Source organism: Canis lupus, chromosome 25 (assembly GCF_011100685.1).
Source record: "Canis lupus familiaris isolate Mischka breed German Shepherd chromosome 25, alternate assembly UU_Cfam_GSD_1.0, whole genome shotgun sequence".
Classification (NCBI taxonomy): Eukaryota; Metazoa; Chordata; class Mammalia; order Carnivora; family Canidae; genus Canis; species Canis lupus.
In genome coordinates this window covers 50,866,351-50,881,537 of record NC_049246.1, presented here as the reverse complement: position 1 = coordinate 50,881,537, position 15,187 = coordinate 50,866,351, and the positions used below count along the sequence as shown (strand labels likewise).

General features: G+C 68.0%; 1 protein-coding gene across 4 annotated transcripts; it reads right to left on the bottom strand.

Annotated features, from left to right (window-relative positions):
- Positions 1 to 73: 73 nt before the first annotated feature.
- CAPN10 (calpain 10) lies at positions 74 to 10,797 on the bottom strand. 4 transcript variants are annotated; one of them, XM_038574411.1, is made up of 13 exons: positions 8,280 to 8,372; positions 7,123 to 7,148; positions 6,952 to 7,024; positions 6,332 to 6,749; positions 6,020 to 6,237; positions 4,445 to 4,586; positions 3,699 to 3,865; positions 3,208 to 3,488; positions 2,563 to 2,765; positions 2,176 to 2,431; positions 857 to 1,056; positions 632 to 677; positions 74 to 435 (listed from the first exon to the last, which is right to left on the bottom strand). In XM_038574411.1, exons 4-13 carry the CDS (start codon positions 6,544 to 6,546, stop codon positions 406 to 408), a joined length of 1,758 nt encoding a protein of 585 aa, XP_038430339.1. In that variant the 5' UTR covers positions 6,547 to 6,749; positions 6,952 to 7,024; positions 7,123 to 7,148; positions 8,280 to 8,372; the 3' UTR covers positions 74 to 405. The 4 variants fall into 4 exon arrangements, with proteins under 4 accessions (XP_038430339.1, XP_038430337.1, XP_038430338.1 ...); XM_038574409.1 differs by lacking the exon at positions 6,332 to 6,749 and adding an exon at positions 10,590 to 10,797 and having other exon boundaries at positions 6,952 to 7,148; positions 8,280 to 8,411; XM_038574410.1 differs by lacking the exon at positions 7,123 to 7,148 and having other exon boundaries at positions 8,280 to 8,415.
- Between the last annotated feature and the right edge of the window lie 4,390 nt (positions 10,798 to 15,187).

Here is a 15,187-nt window from a genome sequence, read left to right as displayed (position 1 = left end):
GGCAGGCCCGGGCCTTCCCCTGCGGCTCCCCGCGAGTGGACTCGGCCACCAGCTTCCCGAGACGACACTCATCTGTAAACCTCTCAGTATTCAAGTTTATTTATAAAGTTACTTCCTAAAAACGTTGCACATAAATATCTAAACGAGGTTTGTCCTGCTACACGCTCGTCTGCCGCAGATCGCTCTCGGAGCAGGGGGCGGTGGGGCAGGCGCCCCGGAGGGTCCCAGCCGCGGAGAACACACCCTCCCGCGGCACCTGCTCCCCACGGCCACCTCCTGGCAGGACGGGGCTCTTGGCCTGGACTCGTGAACACGTGCAGCTGTCGCCACGCTGGGGCGGGTGGCACCTCACAAGGGTGCCCCTGGAACCCCAAGTCGCCAGGGCTGATGCGGAGGCTCATCCAGTTAGGTTTTCATAACTGCCAGGAAGGAAGACTGCAGGAGGAAGGAGGGCGAGGCTGGGCAGCGGCCGTCCTGGGGTGGCAATGCCGGGCCCGCCAGCCCCCCCCGGCCTTCAGGGTGCCTGTGTCCCCGGGCACGGCCTGGCCCGCGGCAGCCGTGGCCCTGGGAGGAGCGGGGGAGGCAGCCCCGGGGGAGCACTGGGCCCGCCCCGACCCAATCCCGCACTCACCTCCTGCAGCAGCTGCCCCAGCCTCTCCCGGCTGTGGATGGAGCGCCTGCAGGACAGAGGACACGGGAGGACACGGTAGGACACGGTAGCGGGGGCTCCCGGGGGGGCAGCGGGGGCCAGGAGGCGGCTCTCCCGGGTGCTCCTCTCCCACTGCTGCCCCGCCCGGGCAGGGGGACGGGGAGGGGGACACCAAGACCCTGTGGGCGCCCCCGGCCCGGGCCCCACCTGTCTATCCTGGTGGCGATGGTCACGGTGAAGGCCCCCTCTGTGTCTGGCAGGTAGGTGGAGGGCACAATCCTGTAGGTCCCCGCCGACAGGTGGCACAGCCGGCTCACTTCCTGGGCGTAGCAGTGCGGCACGCAGCTCAGCAGAGGCTCCTGGAGCAGCAGGCAGGGCGCGCCCGGGCCACCCCCGTCCACCGGAACCTGGGGGACACACGGGCTGACAGGGAGGCCTGTGCGGGGCTGCTGTGACCACCCGGACCGCTCTCCTCCTCGGTCGGGGGCTTCACTCCCCTCCTGAGGCTGGGATGTCGGGGTCGGGAGGAGCCGCGGCCGTCGGCCCAGATCTCCCAGGGCTCCATGCCCGGGCCGCCCTCGTCACACACCTGACCCTGACCTCCCCAGGGGGATACCTGCCACCCTGCCAAGCCAGGCTCACACGGCCTCCGACTCCTGTCAGGGGCGCAGGAGGCCCCAGAATCACCACTGCCCGGGGCTCCTTCCAGGAGTCCTGACTGGCTCCGGGCAGGTTTATCAAAGCTCCCAGACGCCCCCCAGACGCACGATGAGCCCTCCGCTCGCAGAGCACAGCGGGTCCCCCGCGGGTTCAGAAGCTTCTCGGGGACGTTCCTACCCTTCCCTCTGTCATCTGCACCCCAGCCCTCCTCAGGCGCCCACCAGGTCACGGAGCTCATTGCCCAGGGGCCCCGAGGAGGAGCACAGCGGGGCTGGAGCCACTTCCGTGCGTGCAATCTGGGCGCCTGACCTCTGCCCCCGGCACCGTGCCCGGCCCCCGCCCTGCCCCGGCTATGTGCGTCCTGCATCACCGCCGGGAGAGCAGCCGAGGCAGAGGAAGGCCTGGGGCGCCCGTGTGACGTACTGGCCGCACGTCAGCAGGGACGCACCTCCTCTCCACCCACGACAACTTTCGGTCTGAGGATCCTCGGGGCAGCTGCTCGCCGCTGTGTTGGCGGCTGGGCCCCTCCCCCTTCCTGCTCTTCCGGGGGAGCTGGTGCCGCCGCAGCCTGGTGCCCCCGCTGGTGCCCGCTGCCCGGAGGAGCAGCCCAGGGGTGGGGGGCACGGGGCACGCAGGGGGCACCTTCTGGGGGCAGAACTGACCTCGTGACACTTGTGGGCCAGGGGGGGTAGGCGGGGGACGTCGCTGACCTAGGACCCCAGCGAGTCACAGACTTCGTGAGACCAAGAACCGGATCCTGCAGGCGACCGGCCAGCCCGGCTGGGCCCCACGACCGAGTCCGCGCCTCTCTGGGGAGCCCGGGCGCCCGTGTGGACGCACCCCCACCGGGAGCGGGAGGAGCTTGCCTGGAAGACGTGGAAGCCGATGGGGCGGCACTGGCTGTCCTGGCAGTGCTGGCGCAGGGTGATCCGGACGCAGCGGGGGCCTGCGCCGTCAGGGACGGCGAGGGGGAAGCAGGGGTTGGTGGGGTAGGAGGCGAAGTTCCTGCTGCCCCCTGCTGTCCGGCCGATCCTCCAGGAGCCGCGCAGCTGCACAGTCTCCCACTCGCCCGCGGGCAGGGCCTCCCCAGGGCCCGGGCTCTTGGCCGCCGGCTTGATGGCGCTGCGGGAAGGACACAGCAGGGGCGCTGGCAGCGCGCTCCCCGCACCGGCCACGGACACACCCTGCCCTCCAGGAAGCCGCCCGGGCCGCGTGCCCCTTCGCTCGGCCTGGAGCCCGGCCCTGCCCCTCACCTGAGGGAGACTCTCCCACTGGAGAAGACCCGCAGCAGAAACTGCCCCGGCACGTCCTTCAGGAAGGTGCTGGGCACGGCCAGGTAGTAGCCGGGGCCGAGTTCGCAGCGGACGTGCACCTCCCGGTCGTAGGCGTGGCACACGGTGCCGGCCACGGGGGGCGTGGACAGGACCCGGGGCAGGCTGACCCGCCGCTTCTCCACCTGCACAGAGCAGCACCGTGTGCCGGGCCTCTCCGACGAGTTAACAGAGGCAAGCACCCAGACCTGGGGCCCCCGTGCGGCAGGGGCAGGGGCCGGCTCCGGCTCCAAGTGGCCACCAGCCCAGGGCTCTCCCACCACCCTGGAGGCAGCGGCCGTCCCACACGTGCGCCCGCAAATCCTTCTGCTTTGGGAGAGACGAGACCCCCTAGATGGGGCCGTGTCCTGTGCCTCCGGCCAGTCGGCCAACGGCTGCCTTTGTCCCGTCTCCCTCTGCCCGACAGACCCGGCTGGGCCAGGCGGAGCTGGGTCTGTGGGAGCTGCAGTGGGTCTGTGACCCCAGAGCACCAGATGGGCCGGTGGGAGGCACACGAGGCTCCCGGGGGTCGCTGGTGTCTCAGCACCCAGACCCTGAGCAGGGAGCCGGGAGCCGGGGAGGGGTTACCTTCCAGATATGCAGGCCCACGGCCTGGTAGTCCTCGCCAAGGAGGCTGGCCGGGCTCCACACAGCACGCTCGTCCCCCGCCAGAGCCCGGGCCCGGCCTGCACCGGCCGCTGCGCGCACCCGGGGCCTCTGCAGGACAGCAGCAAACACCTCGCTGGGTTCCGACACCCGCAGCCAGAATTTGGGGTTGCTGGGAAAGCCGCTGTTGTTCCGACAGCCTCCTGCCGACTGCCCCCTGACCCAGGCCCCGGGCAGCTCCTGAGTGTGGCACAGCGCCTTGTCTAGGGGACCAGCGGGCATCAGTGTCAGGAAAGGGCCTTCCCGCCACGCTCACCTCCACCGGCCACGGCAGCCTATGGGGGCCACGGTCTCCCGCCACCTCCGGCTGCCTGGGACCGGAGTGCATGAAGCCACCTCTGCACGTACACAGAAGCCAAGGAGCCCAGGGCCTGGGGGTCGTGCCGGGAGCCCCAGCCCGTGCGGGGCCTCACCTGAGTAGAGACTCTGCAGGTGGCCGGCCTCCGTGATGGGGAAGCCAACGGTGACCTCGTCGAACTCCCGGAGGAACTCCTCCTCCTCCACCCAGAACTCTCCTTCCTGCAGCTGCGACAGCAACTCAGACCCGTCAGTGGGGTCCACCCGGCTCCAGCCTTCGCCCCTGGAAGGCAGCTCGGGTCAGCGGCGGCCCTCATCCCCGAGCGCGGACCGCGGGGCCCTTCCTCGGGGCGGTCACCCCTCCTTCCCCGAGGCTCCTGCCCGTGGACAGGTCTGCCCAGGCTGTGCCCGTCAGCGGGCCGACAGATGTGCCTGATCGTATCAGACGGAGCTGCCGCCGGCCTCCCGGCTCAGGAGTGACAGTCGGATATGTGGACCTGCTGGGGTCAGCCAAGGGGCGCAGACCCCGTGCCCTCCTTTGAACCTGGTGCCCAGCGTCAGGAAGACCTGAAGGCAGAGCTGAGCACCGTAACCTGGGCACCGCTGGTCACTCGCAGGCTGACCGGGGAGCCACCATTCCGTGGCGCCCTCCAGACGGGAGCCCAGGGCCTGGGGCTCACCAGCAGGTGCCGGGGGCCTTGCGGAGACCAGCCACGCGCTGTCCTGCCAGCCGCAAACCTCCGCGGGCGCTGCAGCCCAGGCACACAGGCGGTTGGGACGGCTGTCCGCTGCACGCGGGCCCCACACCCCCCCTCCCCCACTCCCCGCCAGCAGCACAGCCCCGGGCCTCGCCCACACTCACCCCTCTCTCCAGGGCCCCTGCCAGCAGCGCCGGCCCCAGGGGTTCTGGATCCGCAGCAGCAGGATGCTCTGGCCGGCCCGCCCAGGCAGCTCCCGCACATCCGAGACCACGAAGGCGTGGAACTCCCCCAGCTCCCTGGCCCCTGGGTGAGGAACAGCGTGCTTGTCGGCAGGAGGGTCCCCGAAGCGAGCGCATGCGCAGCTGTGTCTCCTGCCCCGTGGGATGCACTAGCCCCCCAGCCTGGCCATGCCGGCGCCCAGTACCGACGGACCCCTGGGGCCCTCCTCCCGACAGCTGCGCTCAAGTGAGCTCAGAGCCACAGCACGGGACCTGGGTTGGGACCGTGGCTCAGCTGCCACAGGCCCGGTAGCTCATTCCCCAGTCAGGGCCTCGGTCCTCGCCCGGGCGGTGAGAGGCCGGCCGGTGGGCCGACCAGGCGCCAGGGCCCCGGTGCAGGCCAGTTCTCAAACATGCGGCTACAAGCAGCGTCGCCAGCAGCTCCGTGACGGGCTGGCGACCACCGAGAGCATCTCCTGGCGAGGCCGGCCGGAGGGAAGGCTGGAGGCCCCAGAGGGGAATCAACTGCACCTGCCCAGGCCCTGGGACAAACCATGCGGAAGCGGAGGGGCCCCACCTGGGGGAGAGTGCGGTCTAGAAAGGAGAAGAACCCGAGGGACGCTGTAGCCACCACCCTGGGTGACTGCCTGGCTCCCCCGCCCCGGGACACCTCAGTGGGATCCAGCTGAGCGCCAGCAACCTCCTCTCGGCCTGGGCGTCTGCAAAGCCCGGGGTGCTGAGAATCAGCCCTGCCCATCCCAGGGGCCACGGACGCTGACCCTCAGGGGAAGCATCGATGCTGCGTCCGGCACGTCAGCACGGCCCTCTGCGGGCGGCCCTCGCCTCCCAAACGGGGTGGTGGACCCAAGCCGCACAGCCTTAGCTGCACACGTGTCCGTTTATCTCCGTGTCTGTGTTCTTGGGCCCTAAGCTCTGTTACGAACGTCATTCTAAATGTGAGCTGTTACGCGTCAAGACGTTCAGTAACGTGAGGAACCGAAAAAACCTTAACTGTCGGGCGTTAATGGAAAGAGCAAGAAAACACGGCAGCTCCACCAGGAACCAGGTGCCGACGGTGTACAGAGCACCTGACCAAGCGGCACGTCGTGCAAGAGGTGACATGCACACCTGTTCGTGGAAACCCAGAGGTCCACGGAAAGTCAAAACAGCTGTTTGTGTGGCGTTTTTCTTTCGACAAGCTCCAACGAGCATGAACATCCCTGAACTGAAAACCTGAGCATTGACTTCGGCAGGTAACAGGTGGGGGAGAGGTGCAGCCACCCCATCTCCTAGAGTCCGTGGGGACGGCTGCTGTGGCACAGGCTCGGCCTCACCCTACTGGTGAGTTGGGGAGAAAGGACAAAAGGTCAAGGGAAAGAGGGAGCCTCCCTCTGGAGGAGGACGGGTGGCAGGGGAAGGTCGCACGCCAGACACCAGCTGCGCAGGACAAGTGTCTTGTTTCCCCCTGGCTATGGGGGGACCCAGAGAACAAGCCCGTGGCCCCGGCCCCCGCCTTACCTGCTCTGGGGCTGAGCACCGAGCAGCTTATCAGACAGCGGTCCTTGAGGCTGAGCAGCTGCCGGCAAGTCCTGTGCTCCGAGCCGCCAGGCCCAGCCTGTTGGCCACTGGTTCTCGCCAAGTCCTTCAGGTTCCACCTTTCCGCCAGGCCACCGGTGAGGTCCACCAGGGCATCCGCCACCTGCCCTGCCCACAGGTGCTCATAGGACCCATAGACCCTAGGAAGACAACCACAGGAGTGAGCCTCGGGCACTGGGGCACGGCGCCGCCTGTCTTCCAGCCCTGCGTCTGCAACACCCCAAATCAGCTCACCCCCTACTTGAGTCGCTCTTTACTCCTGCCTCGTCCTCACCAGGAAGGGACAACACCTGACCCTCAAAGGCCGTATGGCCCAGCGGCCCAGCAACGCCCTGCGGCCTCCAGCACAGACACAAGCGCGAGGCGGTGTGGGGCGCCGGGCTGTGAACACCCGCTCCTCCACCCTGGCCGTGGACGGAGGCGCACCAACGTCGCCGCAGCCCCGCCATCAGCGAGTGCGGTGCGGCCTCCTCGGGAAGGCTGCGCAATGCACTCGAGGAGGGAAGTGTTGCGATTCAGACCCAGGGTGAGGGTCTCGGTCTCAGGCAGGACAATAAACAAGCACTGAGACCCGCGTGGCTTCGCTCCTCCCACGGTTTGCAGTGGTGAGCGATGCACATCCTCTCTCTGGAGGTGACGGCTCCACGCCCAGCTGTGAAGCGAGGGCAGGGAAAGGGGGAGCGGGCGGGGGGAGACGCAACACGGGCCACGTCTCAGACTTCCTGCCTCGGGACCGGTAGCCCCACCCCAGGCCTGGCTGCCAGGTCCCTGGAACGGACGGGGGCGCCGCAGCCCAGGGAGATGGCAGACGTGCTCCCCAGGCCCCCGCCCCCCCCAGCCTCCGGCACGCGTACTTGGCGTAGACCTTCTCCAGTAAGGGAAGCCAGAACACATCCTCTCTCTGGCACCGGGAGAAGCAGAGTCTCCCTGCAAGACAAGGCAGACGGTCATCTATGGTCACCTCCACCCAGCGTCCAAATTGCCAAACTCGACAGGTAAAGGAGCCGCGGTACGTTTGGTCACACCAGCTCGGCTGTCCTGGAGGAAAGACCTACCACGCACAGGGAGAGGCAAAAGGAGGGCATGAGAGACAACGCACGCGGTGCTTCCCAAGCATCGTCATCGGAGCCGCTGCGCGGTACCCGCTGTTCCACCGGGGGCCCTACTCTGATGGACACCCGGACGTCAGTGTCTGTGCGCAACCCAACTGTCACGCAGGAAACAGACTTTTCAATACAACACGTCGGGACCACGAGAGGGAGCCAAGTGTGTCCAAAAGCTTAAAGCCAACCATGATGTCCTACGGACCCAATAAGGTCTCGACCCGAATCTGAAACAAATGTGACTTCCATAGGCAGTTCTCCACGGGGCGGGCCACACGCGGCGGTCACAGCGCCCCCCAGCTGCAGGCCGGTGCCTCGGGGACTCCGCCAGCACCTGGGTCCCAGGCGGTCACTGCAGGCTCTGGTGTTCTGGCCCCACAGCAAGCAGCGCTGGCTTTGCACCCAGACAGACTATCTGGTCCCGGCCCTGCAGCTGACTAGCTAGGACCACGGTAACAAGGGCTTTAGGGCCCTCGTTTGTAAGCAAAGGGCAAGGCCAGCGAGGCCTGTGAGAGCGAAGGCCAACAACTGTGGTGCTGAGCAGGGCCTGGGGACTTGGGAGTAGCTGTCAACGCTGCCGCCCTCGTCTACCAAGTAGCAGCCAAATGCAAAGTTGTGACTGCTCCTGGGGAAGCGGCCTGAGCAGGCCTTTATACCTGTGCTGGCTGCCTGGCACCTAGCACGGTTTTAATCACCTTTTGCCAACTTAGACTCAAAACTCTTTAAAAAAAAAACCAACTAGCTAAGGAAACTTACTCCAACCCAGGGGCATTGGACTCCTCAGCCAACCCTGCCCTACTCTAGGCTGGCGCGCTCCTCTTTGCCTCCCAAATGCTCCACCTGCACCAGAACCCAGGGCTCAGGAGGGCAGAGCAGAGCAGAAAGCATGGGCACTGGAGCCCTGGGGACCCGCGGACAGCGTCTGCACCTCGGAGGCCCTGCGGCCCCGAGCAGAGCTCCCTCTTCCCAGCAGCCACGCCGGGCAACTGCAGCACAACCCACAGAGCAGGAGCTGCAGCTGCCCTGCCTCTTGCTTCCTTCCTGTGTGGTGCAGACAGGAAGGCCGCCCCGCCAGATACCTGGTCCAGGAGGTACTGGCTCTTCTGCAGGGCGGCGCAGGCACACAGGAGCCAGCAGTCTCCCAGCAGCCCTTGCTTCACCTGTCCCTCCTGCGGGTTATCTGCAAACAGCCGCGGCGTGGCACAAATCTCCTGAAACAAAGCACATCACCCAGTTACATCCCGTCTATAAATAAGAACACAGGATCTAGGTGACAGGCACTGGGGATGAGCCTTTGTGGCCCACGTAGCCTGAGAGGGGAGGGGGAGCAGCTGGCCTCTGGCAGCCACGATGTCAGCCCTCCTGGGGCAAAAGCCCAGCTCTGGATGAATCCCACCACCCCTTTCTCGAAAGAGCTAGCCGTGGCCCTAGACAACAGTTTTGATTTAAATTCATAACACCAAAGCCCAGATGGGTCCTCTGGAGTGCTGGAGATCGGCTCACTCCCCCCACCCCCAGAGTACTTTGTACCTTCCCCTTTCTCCCTCTTCTGCTCACTTCCATGCCCCGCCCCTGCCTGGTCCACACCCCAGGAGCTAGGGACCTTGCTAAGGACCTTGCTGGAAGCTCGCTCAGAAGCGGCCCCACCTGACCCCCTCTCCTGCCTTCAGAGGTTCCCCAACCCCCTCTGTCTCCCACCCCTGCAGGGAGAATTGCATCAGCAGAAGACAGAGCCAGAGCCCCGCGCTCTGTAAGGGACTATCCCCTGCAGTACTTCCTCTGGAGGCTCCCTTTGCTGACAGACTTCTTGAAAGAACAGCCCTTCCTTCCTACCTCTGTCCTCCCTCCCTCCTGCTCACTCAGCACAGTCACCTGCCAGCATCAGAACAGTGGGTCCTGGTGCAGCCACTCTGGAAAACTGTGTGGAGGTTCCTCAAAGAGTCAAAAATAGACCTGCCCTACGACCCAGCAATTGCACTGTTGGGGATTTACCCCAAAGATACAGATGCAGTGAAACGCCGGGACACCTGCACCCCGATGTTTCTAGCAGCAATGGCCACAATAGCCAAACTGTGGAAGGAGCCTCGGTGTCCACTGAAAAGTGAATGGATAAAGAAGCTGTGGTCTATGTATACAATGGAATATTCCTCAGCCATTAGAAACGACAAATACCCACCATTTGCTTCAACGTGGATGGACCTGGAGGATATTATGCTGAGTGAAGTAAGTCAATCAGAGAAGAACAAACATTATATGGTCTCATTCATTTGGGGAATATAAATAATAGCGAAAAGGAATAAAGCGGAAAGGAGAGAAAATGAGTGAGAAATATCAGAAAGGGAGACAGACCAGGAGAGACTCCTAACTCTGGGAAACGAACTAGGGGTGGTGGACGGGGAGGTGGGCGGGGGGTGGGGGTGACTGGGTGACGGGCACTGAGGGGGGCACTTGCCGGGATGAGCACTGGGTGTTATGCTATATGTTGCCAAATTGAACTCCAATTAAAAAAAAATTATAAATTAAAAAAAAAAAAAAAAAAAAAAAAAAGAACAGCGGGCGCCCGTGCAGGCCCCACAGGCCGCGTCTTGGCTCCCATGGCTGCACGTGACCCGGGCTGTCCTTCCACCCCCCTGCCTGCGGCTTCTCGCCACCTGCCGGGGCCCCCCTTGAACCCGCTGGTCCCCTCAAGGCTTGCCTCCAGGCCGTCTCTTCTCCAGACCCACGTTCTCCCGGGATACTCGGGGCCCAGGCCCCAAGGCCCCGTTACGGTCCCGGTGCCCAGATGGAGCCTCCAGCCCTGGGCTTCCCGAGTGCCCGACCCTCCTGCCCACCTGTCTGCTGGCAGCTCTGCCTGCACCTGTGAGAGCAAACCCGAGACGACCACCCCCAGCGCCCCAGCGCCCCAGCGCCCGCCAGTGTCCCCCCAGCTCTTGCAGGCTCAGCTCTGGAACCGTCCCTGACCCTCGCATCATCCCCTCTGCTTGCAACCGGCCACTGAAGCTCGCCAGCTCCGCTCCAAACGGCTCCTGGAGCCCATCCGCGGCTCGGGGCCTGCGCCTTTCCCCGGGGTCAGCCGGGGTCAGCCCGCTCCCGGCCGGCAGGAACGACGAGCTCCGTGGCCGCAGGCCCGCGCACGCCTCCGCCGCTAAACCCTCCGACCGCCCCACACTGCGCCCCGAATGCACGTTCCACGCCCGCTGCACCGGCTCGGCCCCTGCGGGCCTTGCTCGGCGGAGAACGCGCTTCCGGAGACGCCCACGCGCCCCGGGCCGGGGGACCCCTGCGCCGCCGCCTCCCACGTTCACGCGTGAAAGCGCGGGCGCAGGTCCGCGGCAGCCGGGCCCTCCCGGGGCGGGCGGGGTCACGGGCGGCTCCCAGGGACCCCCCACCTGAGGCCGCCTCCACGTGATGTCCTCGCGGAACTGGGCCAGCGGCGTGGAGAAGCTGGACAAGAGCGAGGAGTCCGAGGCGGGGAAGTCGGCGTCCCGGAACAGCTCCCTGGCCGGCGCCCGCATCCCGCGCCCCGGCTCCCATGGGCGGCCCCGGGAGGAGCGCGCCCGCCCGGTCGCCGCGGTAACCGCCGGGCCACGTGACGCAGCGGCGCGCTCGCGCGAGAGCGGCGGAAACGCGAGCTCCCGGGGGGCGTGGCTCCCCAGCCCGGCTCTCGCGAGACCGCGCCGCCGTCGCCCCGGCTGCGCGAGAATGTCCCCGGGCGGCGTCCGGGAAGGGACCGCGGTCGCAGCTCAGCCCGCGCAGGCCGGCGGGACTCGCGTCCTCGTGTCCTCCAGTCCGGCGTCGGGCCGCCCGGACTGGCGGGCTCCCGGGGCTGAAGAGGCCTCCTGGGCCGAGGTCCGGGCGCGGACTACAGGTCCCAGCATGCCGCGCCGCCTCCCAGAATGCGCCGCTGCTTCCGGCGCGCGGCGGCCGCGCAGCCTGTCGGGGGAGGAGCCGGGGAGGCGGCGGCGGCGGCGGCGGCGGGCGGGGCCGAGGGCTGGGCGGCCGGGGACGCTGTCCCGAGGCCGGCGGAGACCGGACGCACCGGACCCTGCGCGGGGCAGGGGGGAGGCTGCGGCGGACGGCGGGGCAGGCAGCGACGTGCTGGACGTGCTGCGGGGGCGACGGCGCGGCTCTGGCCGCCTGCCTGCGTGCTCCCGGGGCCGCCCGAGCCGCCGCTTCCTGCTTCCCGGGGTCGGACGGCGGCCAGCGGAGGCCGGGTGTCTGTCCGCCCCGCCCCCGCCGCAGCCACGCCCCCGCCGCAGCCACGCCCCCGCCGCAGCCACGCCCCCGCCGCAGCCACGCCCCCGCCGCAGCCACGCCCCCGCCGCAGCCACGCCCCCGCCGCAGCCACGCCCCCGCCGCAGCCACGCCCCCGCCGCAGCCACGCCCCCGCCGCAGCCACGCCCCCGCCGCAGCCACGCCCCCGCCGCAGCCACGCCCCCGCCGCAGCCACGCCCCCCGCCGCAGCGGTCTGTCTGCACGGACACCCCTCCCCCTCCTCCCTCTCTCTTCCCCCCTCCCTCCTCTCCCTGCGTCCCCCTCCCCCTCCCCCTCCCTACTCCCTCCTTCACCTTCAGTCCTCCTCCTTCCTCCTTCTCCCCCTCCCCCCTCCCTCCTCCCTCCCACCTCCCCCCTCCCCCTCCCCCTCCCTCCCTCCTCCCTCCCTCCTCCTTCCCCCCTCCCCCCTCCTCCCTCCTGAGCGGGCCTGCAGCCGGAAGCTCCAGCTGGAGTCACAGGGTCACCCCCCAGCCGTTTGGGGAGCCTGGGGTTCGCCGCCGCCGAGGTTCTAGGAAGGGCCGCGTGGGTCAGCAGCGGTCTCTGGGAGGCCCGGCTCCGCGCCGCTCCACCTTCCCAGGCGGGGCTGCCCTGGGTGCTCGGCACTGCTGGGCCCCGGGGCTGAAGAGAGGCCCGGAGAGGCCCGGGCCCTGCTGCAGGTCGGGGTCCTGAAGGCGAGCGCTGAGGTTCCTCCTGCCCCGGATGCCGGGCGGTCCCCTGCGCAACACGCCCGGGTGCTAGCCGCAGGTCGGGCCCAGCCCAGCCACCCCGGCTCTAGGGGCCCTCGCGGGGCCTGGTGGCGTCGGGGACTGGCCGGGACCCAGGTGTCCCTTCTGCAGCCGCACATCTCTTCCCCGTTCAGCGGGCAGTAAGCAGGCACCGCCTTCTGGTGGGGACGCAGACACGAGACACTGGTGTCCTGCCCACACGTCCCCCAGGCCCCGGGGGGAGCTCAGGGCACCGGGGCTGCGCCCGAGACTGCCCCCTCCACTAGGCCCCGCGCGCCCCTGACGCTGCCTGGCCAGCCGGAGCCCGACGCAGGGGAGCAGCAGAAGGCATCTGGGGAGCCAGGCCTCGCCCGCGCAGGGCCAGTGTCCACCAGGAGCGAGGGCCCCGTCCGAGCCGAGGGACGCAGGAACAGCCCTCCGGGGGGCCGTGGGACTTCCCCGCCACCTGCCCGGGGCACGCCGGGCGCCAGCCCTTGGAGGCGGCCTTGGCTGCCAGCGCGTGGGGACGTGGTCATAGGAACTGCTGTGGTCGGCTCATGACCACTGGGGAACATGCCGGAGGCCGCATACGGAGACCCCAGAGTGCAAAGACGAGGACCCCGATGACGTCCCGAGCCCCTGAGCCTGTCCCTCGGATCGTCCGCCTTGGGATTCTGGGTCCTAGGTCGCAAACACAGCCGTGCAGCCCGAGGAAACTTTGACTCCTTCGTGTAAGGATCGTGCGGAGCCCCGTAACTCCACACTGCCGCGTGTCAGGTTGCCCCGGGCCTGGGCCCTGATCATGTCGCGGTTCCCGTGGGCCGGGGATGTGCCTGCAGCGCCCACGGAGGGTCTCGGGATGGCAAGGTGTCGGCCCAGACCCGCTGCAGGGGGGAGCTTCGTGGAGCTGCTTGGTGGCAGCTGGCGTCTCCCAGAGCGAGGGAGGGGAGTGGCAGCCGCCGTGGTTGGGGGTGCACCTGGGGTGTCCTGCTGTCGTTTCCTCGACGGCCCCTTCACTGGGAGGGAGCCCCGGCGCAGCCCCCCGCTCCCAGCAGAGAAGCTGCGAGCACACACTAAGGACCCTGGGGGGGGGCATGTGCAGGGACTGGAGGAGCCGCTTGGGGGCCTGTGGAGGTGGGGAGGGGGTGGTGGCCCGGGGCTCCCACTACCAGGGGTCCCGTGCTGTGGGGTGGGCCGGGAGGAGGTCTTCGGGCCCATGGTGGGAGGGCGAACCAGAGACCCAGGTTTTGAACCAGCAAAGGACGAAGATTTAGAATCTTTGGAGGTGCTCGGGCACTGGTCACAGGGTCACGGGTCACAGGAGTCGGGGAGGGGGTGCCGCAGGACGGTGGTGCCAAGCGAGGCCGCCCGGGGGAGCTGCGGAACTGGGAGAAGGACTGGCTTAGGTCCCCGCGGTTTCGGGAGGTCACGGGACTCCCAGCAAGAGAACCGGCTTTGTTCAGGGACGTGCCTTGACTTGGGCTGGCGGTTCTCAGTTCCGCCGCGGGCCTCAGTCGCAGGCCAGGTTGTGGCCCACGGAGCCGCGCCGGCCCCGGGTCCCCCCCAGCAGCCAGAGGGGGGCCCAGCGTCCTGGTCCCGCGGGCCGCGGGGCACCTGCTCCTGGGCGAGGCCGTGTCCGGGACTCTCCAGAAGTGGGAAGCTGTGGGGGGAGGTCCCGCGGCGGGCAGGACGGGCAGGAGCAGCCTCCCCCGGGGCCACCCCAGCACTGATGCTGCCCGGGACTCGGAGGGACGGCGGACAGCCAGGCGGCCACCCAGCGGGTCCCTGAGCCCGCAGCACTCTAAGGTCCCCTGAGCGAGGGTGCTCCCGGCTGCTCTTGGCCTCTGCATCAGCCACCAAGCCCTGGAATAGGGGACCACGCAAAGTGCGTGGCCGGCCCCGCGGGGTGGGGGGGTGGTCGGTGAGGGCCTGGGCCGCGGGGGGCGGTCAGCAAGACACCGTCAGGGAGCATGGATTGCGTGGAGTGGGCGACGGTGGGAAGTCGGGTCTCCCGTTCCCCCGCTGGAAGGTTCCAGCTGAAGGGCCTCCCGGCGGGGCTGGGACGGGGCCACGGTCGGTTCCCCTAGAGAAGCGGGTCGCGCTCCTCTGAGACACGGCGTGGAGTCTGCGTGGTCCTCGCACATCCCAGAGGCACGTGTCACTGTCCTGTGTTAGGACCAGGAGCCTGAGCTTCAAAGGGAGGAGGTGGAGGGCTGGGAGGGCCGCCCCGAGGTGGGGGTGGGGGGCACACGGGGGCGCCCCAGGCCCGGCAGGCCCGGGCACTCTGCTCACTGCGGCACAGGCTCGGATCCTTCCCCGGTGATGTAAGTTGATTTTTTTTTCAAATAAAGATAATACCAGCTCCTAATAGGAACGTGCCCCCCAAGTACTGCTCTGGAGCCTTCCTCGTGCCGCGTTCCAGCCCAGGAAGCTTCCCCGCACTGATCTCTCTCCTGAGTTTTCTTTCCTTTTTGAGGGGCAGGGGGTGCCTCTATCCTCGCGATGGCTCCCTAAAACCACTCCCGAGCCGCCGGGCGGTTCTCTCCCGTAGGCCCCGGCGTGCCGCAGGAGCGGGCCCGTTTCACGGCGGACGTCAGGCCCCGGCGGGGCTAAGATCCACGCTCCACGGGCTGTGACGTCCTCTCCGACCACTCGGCTTGTCCCCTCGGGTGCTGACCCTCCCGTCCCCGTGGTGGCCGGTCCAGCATCGTCGTTAGACCTGAGGTTCTGCCCCGAGCACCTGCCTTAGGAGAGGGACCTACCCCGGGGAGTCCCCGAGAGAGTGGGGAGCACCGGGGACAGGCTGGCCCGCCCAGGACACGGCCCGAGGTACCCGAGGACCTGGAGGGGCTCCCGGCAGCCTGGGGCACCGCACACAAGCCCACGGCCACCCTCCTGCTGTCCTCAAGTGTCCCCTCTCCTCACGGCCCCACCAGAGCCCATGCTCTAGGCCACTGCCGGCCCCTTTCTGGACATCACTCCACCTGCCCGACTGCTCCCTTCTCTGT